The sequence below is a fragment of the Mirounga angustirostris genome, unplaced genomic scaffold (genome assembly GCF_029215605.1).
Source record: "Mirounga angustirostris isolate CCGP_5_RB_7025 unplaced genomic scaffold, mMirAng1.0.hap1 SCAF_10, whole genome shotgun sequence".
In the NCBI taxonomy this organism is placed as follows: domain Eukaryota; kingdom Metazoa; phylum Chordata; class Mammalia; order Carnivora; family Phocidae; genus Mirounga; species Mirounga angustirostris.
The window spans coordinates 76,451,699-76,473,629 of record NW_026991718.1 but is presented as its reverse complement, the minus strand read 5'-3'; the positions used below and the strand labels follow the sequence as shown (position 1 = coordinate 76,473,629).

The following is a 21,931-nucleotide window of genomic DNA, read 5'->3' as shown; positions in this document are numbered from 1 at the left end:
GTGGTGGGGGGTTGGAGGGATGGGGTGGCTGGGTGATAGACATTGGAGAGGGTATGTGCTATGGTGAGCGCTGTGAATTGTGTAAGACTGATGAATCACAGACCTGTACCTCTGAAACAAATAATACATTATGTGTTAAAAAAAAAAAAAAAAGATAGTAGGAAGGGGAAAATGAAGGGGGGGAATCAGAGGGGGAGACAAACCATGAGAGACTATGGACTCAGAAACAAACTGAGGGTTCTGGGCGGGGAATGGGTTAGCCTGGTGATGAGTATTAAAGAGGGCATGTGTTGAATGGTTCACAGGGTGTTATACGCAAACAATGAATCATGGAACACTACATCAAAAACTAATGATGTAATGTATGGTGATTAACATAACATAATAAAATAAAATTTAAAAAAAAAGAATGGCTTTGGCACATTTATAATTGCTCTGTTAGAAACCTGCTTACACATAGTTATAGCATTGCACAGATCCTGACTGAAATTCCTGAATGAGATCACTGATTCTTCTGCAATCATTAATATACTCCTGTGTAATATTTCCAAAAAGGAAGATACAATCAGGAAATCACATCTTAATTTGAGTTCTTATGATTGTATTTACATGAGTCATTCTAGTTCAAGGGCAGAGTGAAGATCATTGAGCTTTTGAAAGACTCTTTGTGGTGTTTAACATGTTGCATTCAATGAGATTTTTGAACGGATATATTTCTACCACACTTAAGTGTTTTAATTTAATATTTACAAGTTGCTTCCACTGGTCTCCTGTTTTCAGCACATACAACCCCCACATGAAAGAAAGCTAATTCAGAATAAACAGAACTGATCATTTAATAATAATAATGTATGTAAATAATATATAATAATAATAGATTTGTTAGGAGTGTGTCAAATTAATTACCTTCAAAAGTGAAAAATTCATGTTGATCACTCATGAGAAAAATAAGTACATTTCATAGCTAAGACAAATTTTTGTTAGTATGGATAAAAATGAGAATTAGGAAAAAATATCTTGAGTATCTTTGTGAGTTACAGACAGAGTGAGTTGATATTCAACATCTATAATGTTCAACTCATTTTTTAAATTAAGTTGATGTTAATTTATTGCTGCATACAAAAAATACAGAACTGTATAACTCTAGAAAATGTGAAGTGTCACATACATTGTTTTAGGAGTACAAATAGACTTTCTTTGTTAAATTAATAGTCTTACAAAATAACCTATGTTATGAAAAATCTATTCTTCATTCCTTCCCCATTGTTTTGTCTTACCATGTTTTCAATGAATCACTGAAAAATACATGGAAATGTATTTTAGAGCATTTTATGGAGTACATTGATTAAACAGTTTTCATGGGTAATTTTAATATTGTTTTTGAGATAGTTATTGCTAATATAAGTTCCAAGATGACTTTTTTTACATCCTCAAAAATAATGCAGTAATGGTCAAAATCAGTCTCAGACTTAAACACTTATTTCTGTGGTCTGCTTCTTCACTCCACAGATCCTAACGATTCCTGTGAAGGCTGTAATTGCAGTGGGTTCGCTGACTTGCTTCCCAAAACATATGGTTCTTCCACCTTCCTTTCCAGTAAGAGATTTAATTTATAGATTTTTTTTATAATTTTTTTTCCTTTGCCTTTACCTCTGTGTTCCTAGAATCCAACAGTAAAGTCAGTTATTCTTTATTCGTAGCTTATTTTAAGGTAAGACATTGAACCAGGTTCCATAGGAGGTATAAAGAGGAATAAGAAATAGTCCCTTCTTTCAAAAAGTTTTCTATCTAGATTGGGAAATGAGCCAGTGATTCATAAATGAAAAGCAGAATGTAGAAATTGCCCTAAAAGGTGTAAAAATGAAGTGCTGTGAGTGAAATACACATGTAGTTGATGAAGGTGCATGTGAGCTGCCTTAGAATTTCTTTTGGCAAGATAGATAGGGATGGTAAGAACTTGCATCAGGTCCCTGGTACCAACCTGAAGGCACAGAGGCAGTAAAGTCTGAGGTGGCTTTACATGGCAGTGAGTTGCCCAGTTTGACAAGAATAGAGGGAAATTTTAAGAGAAGGTGAAATGACATGTTGGAGTGATAGCGTGAAAAAAACAATTAATGCATTTAGTCCATGAAAATCTAAAGTTTTTAAGCAGAGCCTTGACATCATTAGAGCTGAGCTTTAAACATTGTTTCTCCGGCAGAAGTAAATATAGGGTGCACAAGGAAGTGATAGTAGAGTGCCTGAGGCCAATTCAGGGACTCTGTTCATACTCCATATGAGTAGTGTCAAGAGGACGTTTGAGCTTAGGGCACTGGCAAAGGCAGTAAAGCCCTTTCATACCTCTAAGCCTTGGCTGTTAGTCTGTCTTGAATGCCCTTCTTCTTCCCCTACTGTCAAAGAACTACACATCTTCCAAGATTCAATTCCATGTCATCTCCTCTCTGAAGATTTCTTGACTCCACTGGACAGTTACTAAATGTTACATGTGTGATCTTGGAATGATTTTTTTTTTTTTTGAAGATTATTTATTTGACACAGAGACAGAGAGAGACAGACAGAGAGCACAAGCAGGGGGAGCAGCAGAGGGAGAGAGAGAAGCAGGCTCTCCGCTGAGCAGGGAGCCTGATGCGGGGCTTGATCCCAGGACCTCGAGATCATGACCTGAGCCAAAGGCAGACGCTTAACCGACTGAGCCACCCACGCACCCCTTGGAATGATTTTAAATTACTCTCTTGTAGCAGGCTTCACATGTGCTTTAAATATTGCCTTATGTGGTGGTCTTCCCAGTGAGACTGAGATCCTCTAGGAAAGGGATAAGGGATCTTTTATCCCCAAGCAGGCAGTTAGTAGGTAATGAGAGCTTAGGCAAGAGACATTACAGATTTGAACTGTGCTTGAATATCCTGACAAGGTCCTACTAATTCTTTATTCGTAGCTTATTTTAAGGTAAGACATTGAACCAGGTTCCATAGGAGGTATAAAGAGGAATAAGAAATAGTCCCTTCTTTCAAAAAGTTTTCTATCTAGATTGGGAAATGAGCCAATGATTCATAAGTGAAAAGCAGGATGTAGAAATTGGTATGTAGAAGCAGGTATGGGTAGGGTAGAGTCAAAAATATGACTTAGAGTTTGAACCTAGAGAATAAAGAGAAAAGAAATGGGGAAACCAAGAGACCACCACAGCCTTTTGCAGGAAGGTGTTGTGGTCAGTTCAGGAGACTTGGGGGCAAATGTAGAAGTGTCCCTTACTCTGTAGAAGGAGATGTGGTGGTTTATGAGAAAACAGTACGTTGTAAAAATCTTAATGCTATATACAATAAAACCTAAATTTAGAATTTAGTACCTTAAAAAGATCAATTTTGAGTTCATAGGTTCAGCATATTTGATTAATTAAATCTTTGTCTTGTCATTCCACTTTGCACTGACTGTATAGAACTCAACTTCATTATTTATCCAAAAAGACCTTGTTCCTTTCTTCAACTGCCTTTTCAATCAGTGACCTCCTTAAACAAAGCATAAATACTGGAAGGGAATAATTGAGTAGATGACACAGTGAAAGGCCCATGAATGGTAAATCAGAAAGCATCTGTATAAAAAAAAGGTGTTGATTTTGAACAAAGTAGGATCAAACTTTTAGATATCCTCAGATGGCTTACATTACCAGATTATTTACTTAGAATCACAAATTAACTTGATGTTACTACCTTAGTCCGGCTGTTATAACAAATTACCATAGCCTGGGTGGCTTAAACAACAAACATTTATTTCTCACAGTTCTGAATGCGGGGAAGCCCAAGATCAAAGCACCGGGCAGATCCAGTGTATGGGTGTTATCAGTGAGGGCATTCTTCCTGGTTTTGCAAATGGCTGTCTTCTCACTATAGCCTCACATAACCGGAAGAGCAGGGAGGCAAGGCAAGCGCTTTTGTCTCTCCTTTTAAGGTCATTAATCCCATTCATTAGGGCTTCACCCTTATGACCTAATCACCTCCCAAAAGCCCCACCTCTAATACTATTACGGTGAGGGTTAGAATTTCAACATATGAATGAGGGGAGGGGAGGGGTTCACATTCATTCCATAACAGTCACCTGATTCTGTAAAATCTCTTGTCCAGTGGAGTATACTAGCGCCAACTGAAGCATACAGTACATCCAAATTAGCATTTCAAGTACTTGTGGTGTAATACTTAATATTTGAATACCATTGTAAAATGAACTTTTGTATCTGTTACCTATTTTGACCCACCCACCCGGCCACACACACGCACACGCACACACACGCACACACACACACACTCCTGAGAGACAAGGCATGGACTTGAGCAAAATGATTATTACCGGTGCATGCCATGAAGACACAGCTGGTTAGATGCCAGGCTTGGGCTATCAAAGGCCTTGTGCTTCCTGCTCCTGTGTTCTCCCCGTCACAGCAGCGTGCCCGACCTCTGATGCCTTTCTGCTATGTTTCCCTCTAGCTGGGCTGCAAATGATGAGTGTTACTTTTTTTTTTTTTTTTTTTAAGATTTATTTATTTATTTATTTGACAGAGAGAGACACAGCAAGAGAGGGAGCACAAGCAGGGGGAGTGGGAGAGGGAGAAGCAGGCTTCCCACTGAGCAGGGAGTCCGATGCAGGACTCGAACCCAGGACCCTGAGATCATGACCTGAGCCGAAGGCAGATGCTTAATGACTGAGGCACCCAGACACCCCGATGAGTGTTACTTTTAACCTCACTCTCCTTCAACTCTTTTTTCTGTGCACTCTCTTAACTTCTGTGTCTTCTAATACCAGATATTAGCCCAGTGGGTATGGTCATTTTCGAGACTTCTTCAAATGACTAGGAATCAGATTATAAGATAAAATTCTGTACTCAAAGGAAAGTAAAGATTATAATATAATTCTTATTGTGGATCATTTAAATCATTTAATTTTTTACTTAAAATTTGATACGCTATCATAGAGAGAAGCATGCAGCTGATAAGAGCAATCATTGTTCATCTGGTGATTTAATCTGTCTGCTGTGTTAATGAGATATTTGATAACCTGTATTTTTAGAAGATGTCTGATTTCTTTTTGGCACAAATGATATTTTTCTTTTAAAAAGAAAATACTTCTAAGTAAAATAAATATGATTTTTTTTTTTTGTCTTGTCTTGTTTGGCTTTTGATTTTAGAACTAAATTATTTCATCCTGAATTTGGATACTTTGAGGGCAGTCTGGCCTTGGCGTAAACAAAACTTGCTTAACAAACTGACAATGACCATTTCCTTTATTCAAAGCTATCTCTGTTTGTTACCTTTGTTGGTAGCCTCTTTCTTTTAACATCAAACATGAATGTTTTTCTTACTTTCTTATTTCATTTTCACAAGATTACAGAGATTTGTCCTGCTAATTTTTGTATAACAGGCCGTGAAAACAACAAATATACACACACACACACACACACATAAGTATAGATATATTTGGGAGGGCTCTGATTACAAAATTAGAGATTATCAAGTGATAAAAATTCTAAGTGTCTTTTGGGGTTTGGTTTCTGAAAAATATGTCAGCTCTAAATTGTGTGTTCTTAAGAAAATCCAACCATATACTAATGAGTTTGTTTGTTTGTTTTCTTCAGGGGAAAATAGTTCATCAAAGCTTAAATATTATGAATTCCTTCTCACAGAAGGTAAAGATACAACAAATACGATCTTTGTCAGAAGATGTGCGATTTTACTACAAACGATTACGGGGCAATAAGGAAGACTTGGAGCCAGGAAAAAAGTCAAAGGTTTGAGAACATTGTATTTGAGGATTCCCATCTGTTAGTATTGTGTTACTGTGACCTTCTGTGGATTTGGGATTCATGGTTCTCCTGTGCCTCTTTGTAGATTGCAAACATTTATTTTGATCCTGGACTGCAGTGTGGGGATCATTGCTATGTTGGCTTGCCTTTTCTATCCAAATGTAAGTTAACTTGCTGTTCTCTCTCATCCCCTTCACTCCACCCAAAATATTCTTTGATGAAAGGCTGCCACTTTCAAAGTCCATCTCTATCCCTTGGTACTATGGAAATCATCTGAGGGGAAATTGACAAGTGGATATAGATTATAGGGCTGAATTTGTCATAATGTATGTTTCCTTGTTTTAGCTGAACCCAAAGTACAGCCTGGTATAGCCATGCAGGAAGACACTTGGGATGCTGACTGGGATTTGCATCAAAGCCTATTCAAAGGATGGATGGGAATAAAGGAAAATTCAGGTCATAGGTGGGTGGTTTTACTTTAAGTATGTTTAGCTATCTTTACAAGTTTGAAATGTCTCTGTTGATACTACTTTCTAAATGTTACTCTTAAATTAGGTTCTTTTACTTCTGTATAGCTAAGAAAATAACGCCTCATCTTCAGAAAATTATTAATAAGGCATCTTGAATTGCCATTTTAATTGCATGTTGCTCAGAAATATACACACTACCATTTTTCTCTTTTCTCCCGTGCTCTAGATACTTCCTTAAAATCAAAGAACTATTTGAAGTTATCTTTATAGAGGATGCATACACTGTTCACCTTAGATACAGCCATTTGCGTAAGAAAGTTTTTACCTACCACTGACCTCTGGTAAAAGCAAAGAAAACATTTCCTAGGTTTAAGTCTACAGTGGAGACCAAGTGTCCATTTGCTCATTGTGAAAAGAACTGCCTCCTCCCTTTCCAAGTGCTGAGCCCTTAGGGGGCACCCAGAGCCCAGTTCACTAAGGCTCAACCATATGTCATTGGCAGGCAGAAAACATGCTAATGACAAATCACTACCATACCTGGATTCAAAAGCAGAAACACACTTCCTCAGCACTGTAGAAGTACGATCTTTCTTGTGCTCCAGAAGAGAATTTGATTAGAATATTGATAATATAATAACTGATAAAACTGATCGTCTTCACTTGGCTATTTTGGATGTATTTATCAGTATCAAAATAATTTATAGTACTATAAATTTTTCAAACCATTAGTGATTGAATCTGAGGGTTTCATTTATCTGAACTATCTACTATCAGAAGTTTTCTTAAGGCAAAAGAGTTAAATTTCTACTTTAAAGTGGTGAAAATAAGTAGAGAGGGACCTCTAATGAACTCACTAGTTCTTCGTCCCCTACATTTCCATCACAGACCTTACAATGTATAGACAGTCTCCACATGTTAACATTATGAATAGATAACTTGGAGCGTTGCTGAGGAACCTCTTCACCTCCCACCCACCAAAACCTGTACCTTCCTCCTTGTGTGCCCACCACTCCACAGCCAAGAAGCTGGGCTTTCCGTCTGCCCCATAGCATCATGTCCCAGGTGCACAGTGACTGTGGCATTCTCCCTGCTCCTGCCTTTGTGTTACCTTGTCACTGTGCGTGTTAAAGAGAATTTCTGTTCCTGCCTTATAAAACCTGTACTCTTACCAATACTAGAGTATCACAATTCAGTAGTGTTGTGGGTTAAAGTAGGCTTCAGTGTTTGGGCCCAGGGACCTTAGCCCTGTGTGTAATATTGTTTCCTTAGGGAATATGTTCTTGAGTTCTAAACATCTGGCTTATGAATACTGGTAAGTAGGGAAATATTCAAATGAGGTCCTGAATATTGCTGATAACTTTACATACATCTGCACAAAACCCTCATATGTATTACCACTTCAGCTGACATCTTCATTGCATATCAAGATTGTCCTTCTTTTTTTTTTTTACCTCATGGGGAAAAAGCCATATGCACTGCCTTCTCATAAGTTCTACTGATGAATATTCATCAGGGCCCTTTCTAGGTCTTTCCACTAGCCTGCAAGATCCTTTAGGATCCCTTAACACCATATGTTATCTGTCCTTCACATATTCAGTACAAAAATAACACAGGTGATGAGTGATAGAGACTTTGGCAACTCCTTGTGCCAAAACAGAGACATCTTTATACATGTCTATTAAAAGCATAATAAAATGTCAAAACAAATAAACCTGTACTTAATCAGGGCCAGAATAAAATTTCTCAAGTATACAAGCCTAATAGAATTTCTTATATTCAGAAAACTCAAATATTTCATTTTGATATAGTAACTAACAAATTATTTTTTTCTAGATTGAGTGCTTTATTTGAAGTAAATACAGACCTTCAAAAAAATATACTATCAAAAATCACTGCTGAGCTCTCCTGGCCTTCTATAATTAGCTCACCCCGACACTTGAAATTTCCACTTACTAATACAAACTGCTCCTCAGTAAGTATTCAGAGTGACATTGATTTTTGGAAATTCATAATAGTGCTATAAAGTATCTACTCTTACTTTTAACTGTGGAAACCTTTCATTTACTGTTTTGTTAACTTTGTTTAAGGAAGAAGAGATTACTTTAGAAAATCCTGCAGATGTTCCTGTCTATATTCAATTTATTCCTCTGGCTTTGTATTCGAATCCTTCAGTCTTTGTAGATAAGTTAATATCAAGGTAAGCACTGCTTTAAATAATCAAAATGTTCTATATTAGCATTGAATTCTTATTTTACATATTTAAAACTTTATTGAAGCTTATACAGTAATAGATTGGGCTTAGAGAAATTCTAGATCCGTAATTAAAATTAAGAGGACGTTCTGGAGAAAGATACTGATAATGCGTTAAGTATCTAAAAGAGTTTTCAGTTTAAGACAAGAAAAAGTAATGTTGAACTCCTTTCTAAAGAAAAATATAAAAAAGTGAAAGATTATAAAGAGAAAGCAAGTGGAACCTTTTAAATATTTTAGTTTTAAAAAATGAACAAGGGGTGCCTGGGTGGCTCAGTCGTTAAGCATCTGCCTTCGGCTCAGGTCATGATCCCAGGGTCCTGGGATCGAGCCTCCACATCAGGCTCCCTACTCCACGGGAAGCCTGCTTCTCCCTCTCCCACTCCCCCGCTTGTGTTCCCTCTCTCGCTGTGTCTCTATCTCTGTCAAATAAATAAATAAAATCTTTTTTAAAAAGTTTTTTTAAATTTTTTTAAATAAAAATAAAAAATGAACAAAATATTAACTATAAGTTGTGGCCTCTAATTTTTGGAAGGCTATTCATCTGATAATATTGACCTCAGAATCTGCCAAAAGGTAATTTGCAAATAAAGTACAAACTTGATAATTACTCTAATTACCCTTTAATTATGATGCTGTTTATGAAGAAATATATGTACTTTTTTTTATTTTAGGTTTAATTTGAGTAAGGTGGCAAAGATTGATTTAAGAACACTAGAATTCCAAGTCTTCAGAAACAGTGTAAGTATGCAAGCTTCATACTATCCCAAAGAAATAACTCTATGATATGATCAGTGCAAATGTGGAGGAAAACTATTGACTTATCCTTAAATTTGTCTGAAGGGCAAGTTACTGAAGAAGCCAGGGCAGTCCAATAATTATTTTAGAGGCCAAAAAAAACCCAGGAGGAATGGATGGGATTTAGATCAACATGAGGCACACTGGGTAGAAGGTTCCTGTTTGCAGGCATCACTTCTTGAGTCCATAAAGGTTTATAATAATGGCTACCAGAAACCCTGAGAATATATAAATGAGGTATATATTAACATAATTTATTTTGATTAAGCTTCAAAATTTTGAGCTTGATCATTTAAATGTTTATTTTGAATACTTCCAAATAAAATTGTAAGCTCCGTTAATGCCAGACCCATAGTTGTTGAACAGATTAAACAAACTCATGGGAAGCCCTTCAAATGGTTCCTTGGTGTGTAGGAAGACTGTGGTGAATGTTGACTAGATAAGTCAGTCTGTGGCTAAGTAGTTCAGGAAAGAAAAGCAGTGGGAAGGTTTTCAGTATTTGGGGGCTGTATTGAAGAATGCTTCCCAGTATTGCATGAGCATCCAGTATGTGTCAGCATTACACCAGGTACATTCACATTTATAATTTCATGTAATCATTACAAGCAGCCAGGCTGAGCAGTTACTAACTATCCCAAGGGGAAAAACAAGGCTCAGGAAAAGGAAGGAACTTGCCCAAGTTCATACCTGTGATAACTGGCAGGGCCAAATTCAGGTCTAGTTCTCTCAGATCCCAGAGCCCTCGCCCATACTGTCATGCCACATGGTCATTGCTGATTAGGGATCCCTAATTAGCCTGTCAAACCAGATATTCTGTAGTTCTTGAAATACTTGTGTTCTTTCCCATAGTTTTGTGTTTTAGTCTGTAAGGCATGTATTAGCTAAACCTTCGTAGAATAGTAGGTTTTTATACTGTCTGTAAGTCAATTTTGTATAAGAAAGTAATTTTCAATATATCTTTTTTCTGCCAAATAATGGAACACCAGACTGAAATGTAGACAGTCATGTATTCTAGTCTCATGCCCTTCTCTTGGAATCTTTTCACGGTCGGTTTTTTCCATGCATAAAATGACAACCTAATAAGCTCAAGGATTTCTAGATTCCAAATCATTAGAAAGCTCAATAATCAGAAATTCCTTTTGCTCTGCTTTTATAAGGGAGGAAATACACATAAGTAAATGAGCTAATATTTACCTTTTTTCTTATCAAGTACAAGTTCTTTAGTGTTATTTACAAGATATAAAACACTGAAGTGTAGGCACTATGAGAGGAGGAAGATGAATAAGAATACTCTAGATCTGGGGCACCTGGGTGGCTCGGTCATGATCCCAGGGTCCTGGGATCGAGCCTCGCATCGGGCTCCCTGCTCCACGGGAAGCCTGCTTCTCCCTCTCCCACTCCCCCTGCTTATGTTCCCTCTCTCTCTGTCAAATAAATAAAATCTTTAAAAAAAAAAAAAAAAAAAGAATAATCTAGATCTCAGACATGTATTTTAAATATAAAATTCTAGGTCTTAGGGTAAAGTTAGGATAAATTTTATCACAGTTATCTGTAGTGGTTTTAAAACCTATGGTTTTCAATGGATCATGGATCACCACATCAAAAACCAGTGGTGTATTGTATAGTGACTAACATAACATAATAAAATTTAAAAAAATAAATAAAAAAAATAAAACCTATGATTTTCAAAGTATTTGGACTCAGGACTCCTTTACAGTCTTAAAATTATTCATGACTCTGAAGAGGTTTTTTGTTCATGTGGGTTACATCTATCAGTATTTACCATATTAATTAAAACAGAGATCTTTTCTACAAAAGGTATATGAAAAGATGTTCAACATCACTAGTCATTAGGGAAATGCAAATGAAAACCACTATAAGATACCATCTGACACCTGTTAGAATGGCTATTATCAAAAAGACCAGATATAACAAATGCTGGTGTGGATGTGGAAAGAAGAGTAGGAATATAAATTGGTACAACCACTATGGAAAACAGCATAGAGGATCCTCAAAAAATTAAAAATAGAACTACTATATGAGCCAGCAGTTCCACTTCTGGGAATATATCCAAAGGAAACAAAAACACTAACTCAAGATATCCATACCCCCGTGCTCATTGCAGCATTATTTATAATAGCCAAGGCATGGAAAAAGTCTAAGTGTCCATCAATGAGTGAATGGATAAAGAACTTGTGGTGTGTGTGTGTGTGTGTATGTGTGTGTGTGTGTGTGTATACACAATGGAATGTTATTCAGCCAAAAAAACAAGGAAATCCTACCATTTATGACAACATGGAGGACCTTACCTCATAATACCATGAAGGTATTATGCCAAGTAAAATAAGCAGAGAAAGGCAGTACTATATCTCACTTATATGTGGAATCTAAAAAAGAAAAAAACCCAAACTCCTAGAAAAAGAGATCAGACTTGCGGTTACAGAGGTAGAGGGGTGAGGGGAGAGGGAATTGGAGAGAAGTGGTCAAAAGGTATAAACTTCCAGGTACAAGACGAGTAAGTGCTAAGGATTTGATGTACAACGTGTTGACTAGAGCACTGCTATATAATAGATAGTTGTTAAGAGAGTAATCCTAAGAGTTCTCATCACAACAAGAAAATTTTTTTTCCTTTTATTCTTTTTTCATTCTTTTCACTGTATCTGTATGAGAAGGTGGATGCTGGCTGAACCTGTTGTAGTAATCATTTTACAATATATGTAAATGAGACTGTTGTGTCTTAAACTTACACAGCGATGTATGTCAATTATTTCTCAAAACTGGGAAAAAACAGAGATCTTTAAAATATTGATTTGATTCATATAAAGTAATAATAAACTCATTCCATTTAACATCGATAACATAAAAATTTTAAATAGCTGTATTTTCCCAAAAAGACTTTTTGCAAGAAGAGCAGATTGTTTTACATTTTTACAGATCTCTTTAGTGGCTCTCAGACCTAATAGATAGATTTCCACTGCTTCTACATTTAGTTTTTCATGATATATTTTTTTGGTTGAAGTATATGACAAATATCTGACCTGACCTGGCACAGAAATGTAGTTACAAAAAAAGAGTATCTTAATTGCCTTTTTAATTAATTCTAACAGCATGCATCAGTCATTCGGAAAATATTCGTTCACCAAGATATGCAGAGCTTCCAAATGTTGACATGATTCATTCTGCAAAATCCCAAAAAATCATATTCAGTAGTTTTTCCTTAATTGGACAGATGCACTTCATTTTTGTGAAAATGTCTACCAAATACCCAAGTCTGAACAACCACAGATTGACTGTCAATCATTCTTTCAACTATACATGGTTTTCCATGAGAAAAACAGCTATAATTCAGTTTGCATCTCAAATGGTAGCTTTTCAAGACAACATGGTGCTTCAGTAAGCAGCAGGAGTGCTTTATGCATACTTCCCATTTTATCAAACAATACTAAAAGTGCACATGCCCAAAGATTGAGATTTATTAAGATTAATATCATTAACTGCTTAATCAGTAAGAATTTTTTTTTTACAAGTATATGTCAGTGAAGTAGACAGTAGCTATAGGGAAGTTAGATACCACTGCCTTACTTTAAGCTGAAGGGTCAGTTGTTTTACCCGCCATTGATTTGCTGACCGCTGGTGCAAATGTCAACACAGTGGAAAAGGCAGATAGCATCTGTCAGTGTTATGAAGGTAATTTTGACATCATGGATATCCTGAAAAGATTCTGAGATCCCTGAGGGTCCCATTGGTCACTCTGTAAAGAGCCACTACTACAGAATTATTGAGAATTAATTGAGGCCTTAATGATATCCGTGAGGCATCACAACATCCTCAAATGTTTGCCAAGTCATGAGTTTAACTTAGGTAGTGTTTATTGGGAATATATGTATAGTATATAATGTGTCCATCAATTACTCAGAATAGTTTATCTTAAAGAGAACTTATTGACCAACCACTTTGGAGGAGTCAGGATATTCTGTTATACTAGTAGACATTGACAGAGAAGAATGTTAGATGCAGAAGAAAGTGTTTTGCCTCAGAAGCATGAGTTAAAAAGTAGTGGCTTCATTAAGTCTACTGACTGTAAGTTATGTTTGTAGAATCATGCTAACACAGGTAGATAGATTATATGTTTTAAACCTAACTATGCCAAGTAGAGCTGAAAGTCATGCAAACCTCACTCCCCTTCCACATGTTAGCAGAGCTGTGAAGAGCAGTGGACATTTGTAGCCAAGTGTTGCCAACCCTTCCCCCCAAAAAAGTTTAAACTTAATGTTGCTTAAAAATCAGAACAGTGTATCCTTAAGTGTGAACTATGATATTTTTAATAAAAAATGAATACTTAAATCTTACCTGTAACTGGCTGTCAAGAAGCCATCTTTGGTTATTAAACTAAGCTCTTATTTAAACTTTCAGTCACAAAGTGTTAAACAGTAATTATGTGCTGAGCTTCCAAAATAAAATTCAAAGATAGATTGATATGAGTTGGAAATATTTTTACAAATAAAAAAAATCTGAGACACCCTGAAGACCCTTCAGCTGATACCCATCAGAGGGGGAAGGAGCAGGAAAACTGGCTGAAAGTGGGAACAGCAACCATAGGACTTCGGGGTGCTGGGTGCTGGTTGCACACCTGTTTGCTTTGTGCTAAAACATTTGAGCTATGCTTCTTAGCTTTGTGTCCTTTTTATATACGTGTATTACATTTCAAAATTTTTTAATGTTAAAAGTAAAAAGACTTCTATACAAAAACAAATGCTAGTACAAATAATGGGGACTTTGGTGATGTGGGGATCAAAGCCCTTTTGGGGACTTAATGCACAATGAGAAGGGTCATCACTGGTTGCCCACTTCTGTTTGCAAGCTAACTAATATCTAAATCATGAGGGGTGAAATTGTTCACACATTTAATCAATTCAGGAAACTAGTACTGGACTGTGGGTGGGGTAAACTATAAAACTTCTATCCAGAGAATATAGTAGTAACTTCTCTTGTTTACCCAATGATTCAAGGCTCATCCACTGCAGAGTTCAACAGGATTTACAGAAGGCCTCTCTCGACATTCAATTTTAAACCTAATTTTAAAACCTGGAGAAAAGAAATCTGTCAAAGTAAAGTTTACTCCAATTCACAACAGAACTGTTTCTTCACTAATCATAATCAGGTAGTTTCTGTAATTTAAGTGTGCATTGATTTTTATTACTTTTTCAGAAGTCCTTACTTGATTTGTTTTAATATGTGTTTGTGTGTCTAATTTATTTAATAGGGTATTCACTTTGTCCAAAACACGCACACAATATACCACACCTGATGAAATGTACCTCTGTGATTACGTTTATAACTTGAAAACCTGAATAGTGTTCTTACTGTACCATGTGTGACTCTTAAAAATGAAAAACTTGTGCATCTCTCCGTGTAAAGATTTTTAAATTCTTAAAGTGTAAATGTTTCACTCTGAAGTTTAGTATATTCATTTCTACATGGTTTATAAAAAAAAAAAAGTAAAAAATATAGATCAATTATCTATAATTTATTTATGTGAATTTGTAATTTATCATGCAAATTTAATGGGAGAAAATCCTGTATTTCTTGCATAGAAATAACCTGACTGTGGTGGATGCTGTGATGGTCCAAGGACAAGGAACAACTGAGAACTTAAGGGTGGCAGGCAAGCTTCCAGGTCCAGGGAGTTCCTTACGCTTTAAAATCACAGAAGCATTATTGAAAGATTGTACAGATAGTAAGTATTCCTAACAGTTTCAAGGGCACAACTTTCAGTGTTCGCTTCCAAAAGTATAATTTCCCAAAAACGAACAGTATTTCTGTACATGCACATGTATATATTAGTGATGAATACTTAAGATTTTTAATGAAATTTCCTGACTTGCTTTCAGAGTTGTTTGATTTGGATCTTCAAAGATTTAAAGGTTCAATGTTCGTTGCATGTCTTAGATGATTTACTCTGAGTATGAAAAATAAAGCATAATTAGGGGCGCCTGGGTGGCTCAGTCAGTTAAGTATCTGCCTTCAGCTCAGGTCATGATCCCAGCGTCCTGGGATTGAGCCCCATGTCAGGCTCCCTGCTCAGTGAGGAGTCTGCTTCTCCCTCTCCCACTCCCCCTGCTTGTATTCCCTCTCTCACTCTCTCAAATAAATAAAATCTTTTAAAAAATAAAATAAAAAAATAAAGAATAATTAAATTTTTGCTGTCTAAAATGACACAACAAAGTGGAGTACTTCCTGATAAAGTCTGGGTGCTAGCTAACCTCTTTGGTGTGAGGACGTGGCTCATAATGTTCCGCATATATTTATGGTGAATGTGATAATCCTTTGGACCTGCAGCACATGCCAGCAAGATTTATATTCACTCTTGATTTTCTTTCCTTTAGGTTTGAAACTAAGAGAACCAAATTTCACATTGAAAAGAACATTTAAAGTAGAGAATACGGGGCAACTTCAGATTCACATAGAAACCATTGAAGTCAGTGGGTACTCATGTGAGGGATATGGCTTTAAAGTTGTTAATTGTCAAGAGTTTGCACTAAGCGCCAACGCCTCTAAAGACATAATCATACTGTAAGTATTTTCTTATGAGGTGTAATGAATCACTGGCTTCTCATCAACCTCAAATACTACAGTTGTTCAGACTGTGCAGAGATATGTTTTCATACTCACAAAAAAGGTCTTTATCCACAAATATGCTCATATGATTTGTTTCTATTTTATCTTCAGTTATTTCTTCATATCTTTGTTTACAAAATTATGAAACTTCCTGTATATCCAAAGTGGATCAGATAATCTTAGAAACCGGTTTCAAAATTATTTCCAGGGTTGTGTTAAAGCATAAGGTTGTTGGTAGGAAATTGATTATAAATTCAGTCTCAGTAACAGAGCAGTCCCCGCATCACACATGTGCAGTTTTTCCATGTTCTACAGTGGAGGAATGTGTAATGTTTTGGTCAGAAGACAGTGTTAATGCCTGTATCAGGAATAGCTGTAGCCTAGTTTAACAATTAATTGATAACTTGTTAGATTATAGGCTTTATGTAATAAAATGTAACCTCTGTCCCCTTAATTGATAATTTCATGATCTTCAATGGACATTCAGTACATAATGATAATACTCATGTAAGGCTTAGTGCTTGGTACCTAAAGGTACAGTAGAGAATAAAACACCTTTCTTCAAGGTGCCAATCATCTGGTTGGAGAACATACAGTTAACAAAAAATAAAGATAAAATAATTAGGGCAGAAAGCAGTACTACAGGAGATGAAGAGAAGATCACCAGGGCTAGGATGGTTTTGGTTGTGTGTATGTGTGTGTGTGTGTGTGTGTGTGTGTGTTTTTAAGGCATTATTGGGAATATATCCTGAGAGAAAAGAGTGAATTCAGATAAAGGAGAAAAGAAGAGGGAGGGAGAGAAGCTCAGAGAATGCTTCCTGAATTAATAATTATTCTATTGTTCTTTTTCATGCAATTTCTCTAGTTACCAACAGAATATAGTTGTATTTGTTATTAACCTCGTAGTAGGAAAATGCTTTCTCCATCTTAAAATGAGGAAGTTGAATAGAAATACCAAACTCTAGGGGGAAAAGATGGTGGAGGAGTAGGGGACCCTATTTCAACTGGTCCCCGGAATTGAGCTGGATATCTACCAGACAACTCTGAGCACCCACAAAACCAGCCTGAGATGTAAGAAGGTCTGGATCTCTACAAACAGAATATCGCAGGCAGTTGGTTTTGAGGTACGAAGCGGAGAGCCGTGATTCTGCGGGCAGATATCGGGGGATAAACGGCAGCGGGAGGGTGCCTGGCCGTGGGGATCCTACACCGCTGGTGAGCGACAGCCTCGCGCGCTGTGGACGGGGCACAGACTCGCAGACCGGTGGCGTCGGGAAAGAACTTTAGGGCAGCCCCCGGGGTGGAAAACCAGACCGGCGGGGTCACGCGCACGCAAACCGCAGCCCCCCGGACAGAAACCCGGAGCGACAGTCATGCGCACTCGAACTGCAGCCTCCGAGACAGAAACCCGGTGGGCCGGGGTCGCACCGGTGAACTGCAACCCCCAGGGGTGGAAACCCAAGCGGCCGCGGAGTTGCGCACGCGCGACCTGGAGCGGCTAGCAGCTTTAGAAGCACAAAGGGCAGAGACTTGCCCCGACCTGGAGGCAGGACTGGGAGTGCTGTGGAGGGGCGCACAACCCAGGCTGCTGCAGTTTATAGCAGCACGGACAGAAACGGAGACGGTGTGACCTGGAGAGCTCACTGAAGAACAGACTGAGGTCTCTCTGCTCTGAGGCACAGGGTTGGAAACGGTCTCTTCTGCTCTGACTCGCGGAAGAGACACGGAAAGCTGCCAGGGAAAGGCGCCAGAGAACAAAAGCCCCAAAGACTGATTCCCACTGAGCCCATCCCCCACCACAGGGGCGCAGGGCAACTCCGCCCAAACAGGGTTGCCTGAGTAACAGCACGGCAGGCCCCTCCCCCAGAAGACAGGCTGGGAAAACAAGAGGCCAGCAACCCTAAGGTCCCAAGAAAACAGGTGCATCTTGCTTGGGTTCTGGTCAATAATTTGGACTCTATACATTCCCTCAAACACCCATCAACAGAATGACTAGGAGGAAGAGCCCCCAAAACAGAAAAGACTCAGAGATTATGACTTATGCTGCAGATTTACAAATGGATGCAGATATAACCAAGATGTCGGAGATGGAATTCAGGCTAGCAACTGTGAAGACAATGGCTAGAAGGGAGAAATCAATTAATGGCAACATAGAGTCTCTAAGGGCAGAAATAAAAGGTGAATTGGCAGAACTTAAAAATGCTATCAATGAGATCCAATCCAATCTAGATAATCTAACAGCTAGGGTAACTGAGACAGAAGAGAGAATAAGTGATCTGGAAGACAGTATAATAGATAAAAAGAGAAAAGAGGAGGCCAGGGAAAAACAACTCAGAATCCATGAAAATAGAATCAGAGAAATAAGTGACACCATGAGGCGTTCCAATGTCAGAATCATTGGAATCCCGGAGGGAATGGAGAGAGAGAGAGGACTAGAAGATGTATTTGAGCAAATCATAGCTGAGAACTTCCCTAATCTGGGGAATGAAACAAACATTCGAGTCCTAGAGGCAGAGAGGACCCCTCCTAAGATCAAGGAAAACAGGCCAGCGCCCTGGCATGTAATGGTAAAACTTGCAAATCTTAGAACCAGAGAAACCATCTTAAGGGCAGTTAGGGGGAAGAGATTCCTTACATACAGAGGGAGGAACATCAGAATAACATCAGACCTATCCACAGAGACCTGGCAAGCCAGAAAGGCCTGGCAAGACATATTCAGGGTACTAAATGAGAAGAACATGCAGCCAAGAATACTTTATCCGGCAAGGCTTTCATTTAGAATGGATGGAGAGATGCAGAGCTTCCACGACCGGCAGAAGTTAGACCATATACTGGGTCACAAATCAGGTCTCAACCAATACCAAAAGATTGAGATTATTCCCTGCATATTCTCAGACCACAATGCTCTAAAACCGGAACTCAATCACAAAAAAAAATTTGGCTGAAATTCAAACACTTGGAAGCTAAAGACCACTCTGCTCAAGAATGTTTGGGTCAACCAAAAAATCAAAGAAGAACTTAAACAATTCATGGAAATCAATGAGAATGAAAACACATCGGTCCAAAACCTATGGGATACTGCAAAGGTGGTCCTAAGGGGGAAATAATACCCAGCCAAGCCTCACTCAAAAAAATAGAAAAATCCCGAATTCACCAACTAACTCTACACCTTAAAGAACTAAAGAAAAAGCAACAAACGACGCCTAAGCCACGCATTAGAAGAGAAATAATTAAAATTAGAGCAGAAATCAATGAATCAGAAACCAGAAACACAGTAGATCAGATCAATGAAACTAGAAGTTGGTTCTTTGAAAGAATAAGATTGATAAATCACTAGCCAGACTTATCCAAAAGAAGAGAGAAAGGACCCAAATTAATAAAATTATGAATGAAAGGGGAGAGATCACAACTAACACCAAGGAAATAGAAACAATTATTAGAAATTATTATCAACGGGCGCCTGGGTGGCTCAGTTGGTTAAGCCACTGTCTTCAGCTCAGGTCATGATCCTGGAGTCCCGGGATCGAGTTCCGCTTCGGGCTCCCTGCTTGGGGAGTCTGCTTCTCCCTCTGACCCTCCCCCTTCTCATGCTCTGCCTCTCTATCTCATTCTCTCTCTCAAATAAATAAATAAAATCTTTAAAAAAATAATAAATAAAAAGAAATTATTATCAACAACTATATGCCAAGAAACTGAGCAATCTGGATGAAATGGAGGCCTTCCTGGAAACCTATAAGCTGCCAAGACTGAAACAGGAAGAAATTGACAACCTGAATAGGCCAATAACCAGTAACAAAATTGAAGCAGTGATGAAAAACCTCCCAAAAAACAAAAGTCCAGGGCCTGATGGATTCCCTGGGGAATTCTACCAAACATTCAAAGAAGAAATAATACCTATTCTACTGAAGCTGTTTCAAAAAATAGAAACAGAAGGAAAACTTCCAAACTCTTTCTATGAGGCCAGCATTACCTTAATCCCCAAACCAGGCAAAGACCCCGTCAAAAAGGAGAATTTCAGACCGATATCCCTGATGAATATGGATTCCAAAATCCTCAACAAAATCCTAGCTAATAGGATCCAACAGTACATTAAAAGGATCATCCACCACGACCAAGTGGGATTTATCCCCGGGATGCAAGGGTGGTTCAACATTCACAAATCAATCAATGTGATAGAACACATTAATAAGAGGAGGGAGAAGAACCATATGGTCTTCTCAATTGATGCAGAAAAAGCATTTGACAAAATACAACATCCTTTCCTGATTAAAACTCTCCAGAGTATAGGGATAGAGGGAACATTCCTCAAGCTCATAAAATCCATCTATGAAAAACCCACAGCGAATATCATCCTCAATGGGGAAAAGCTGAGAGCCTTTCCCTTAAGATCAGGAACACGTCAAGGGTGCCCACTCTCACCACTGTTGTTCAACATAGTACTAGAAGTCCTAGCAACAGCAATCAGACAACAAAAAGAAATAAAAGGTATTCAAATTGGCAAAGAAGAAGTCAAACTCTCTCTTTTCGCAGACGATATGATGCTTTATGTGGAAAAGCCAAAAGACTCCACCCCCAAATTACTAGAACTCATCCAACAATTTGGTAGTGTGGCAGGATACAAAATCAATGCACAGAAATCAGTTGCTTTCTTATACACTAACAACGCAACTGTAGAAAGAGAAATTAAGAGAAACGATTCCATTTACAATAGCACCAAAAACCATAAGATACCTCGGAATAAACCTAACCAAAGAGGTAAAGGATCTATACTCTAGGAACTACAAAACACTCATGAAAGAAATTGAAGAAGACACAAAAAGATGGAAAAATATTCCATGCTCATGGATCGGAAGAATAAACATTGTTAAAATGTCTATGCTACCCAGAGCAATCTATACCTTCAATGCCATCCTGATCAAAATTCCAGTGACATTTTTCAAAGTGCTGGAACAAACAATCCTAAAATTTGTATGGAATCAGAAAAGACCCCGAATCACCAAGGAGATGTTGAAAAAGAAGAACAAAGCTGGGGGCACCACATTGCCCGATTTCAAGCTATATTACAAAGCTGTGATCACCAAGACAGCATGGTACTGGCACAAAAACAGACTTACAGACCAATGGAACAGAATAGAGAACCCAGATATGGACCCTCAACTCTATGGTCAAATAATCTTTGACAAAGCAGGAAAAAAACATGCAATGGAAAAAAGACAGTCTCTTCAATAAATAGTGCTGGGAAAATGGAACAGCCACATGCAGAAGAATGAAACTCGACCAGTCTCTAACACCATTCACAAAGATAAACTCAAAGTGGATGAAAGACCTCAATGTGAGACAGGAATCCATCAAAATCCTAGAGGAGAACATAGGCAGTAACCTCTCTGACATTGGCCACAGCAACTTCTTTCAAGATACATCTCTAAAAGCTAGTGAAACAGAAGCAAAAATGAACTTTTGGGACCTCATTAAGATAAAAGGCTTCTGCACAAAAAGGAAACAGTCAACAAAACAAAGAGGCAACCCACAGAATGGGAGAAGATATTTGCAAATGACACTACCGATAAAGGGCTGGTATCCAAGATCTATAAAGAACTTCTCAAACTCAACACCCAAAAAACAAATAATCAAGTCAAAAAGTGGGCAGAAGAGATGAACAGACACTTCTCCGAAGAAGACATACAAATGGCTAACAGACACATGAAAAAATGTTCATCATCATTAGCCATCAGGGAAATTCAAATCAAAACCACACTGAGATACCACCTTACACCAGTTAGAAACAACAAAGTTTGGAGAGGTTGTGGAGAAAGGGGAACCCTCTTACCCTGTTGGTGGGAATGCAAGTTGGTACAGCCACTTTGGAAAACAGTGTGGAGGTTCCTCAAAAATTTAAAAATAGAGCTACCCTATGACCCAGCAATTGCACTACTGGGTATCTACCCCAAAGACACAGATGTAGTGAAAAGAAGGGCCATATGCACCCCAATGTTCGTAGCAGCAATGT

The 21,931-nt window shown here is 38.0% G+C and overlaps 1 protein-coding gene across 5 annotated transcripts in view; it reads left to right on the top strand.

Annotated features, from left to right (window-relative positions):
- Positions 1 to 21,931, top strand: part of TMEM131 (transmembrane protein 131) — a 241,020-nt gene that overhangs the window by 187,124 nt on the left and 31,965 nt on the right. For all 5 annotated transcript variants that reach the window (XM_064572578.1, XM_064572577.1, XM_064572580.1 and 2 more), the window contains 10 exons: positions 1,510 to 1,596; positions 5,621 to 5,773; positions 5,874 to 5,949; positions 6,134 to 6,251; positions 8,092 to 8,230; positions 8,346 to 8,455; positions 9,183 to 9,249; positions 14,316 to 14,467; positions 14,901 to 15,043; positions 15,693 to 15,879. In XM_064572578.1, coding sequence (XP_064428648.1) covers positions 1,510 to 1,596; positions 5,621 to 5,773; positions 5,874 to 5,949; positions 6,134 to 6,251; positions 8,092 to 8,230; positions 8,346 to 8,455; positions 9,183 to 9,249; positions 14,316 to 14,467; positions 14,901 to 15,043; positions 15,693 to 15,879 — 1,232 coding nt within the window. The remainder of the gene's footprint in view (positions 1 to 1,509; positions 1,597 to 5,620; positions 5,774 to 5,873; positions 5,950 to 6,133; positions 6,252 to 8,091; positions 8,231 to 8,345; positions 8,456 to 9,182; positions 9,250 to 14,315; positions 14,468 to 14,900; positions 15,044 to 15,692; positions 15,880 to 21,931) is intronic.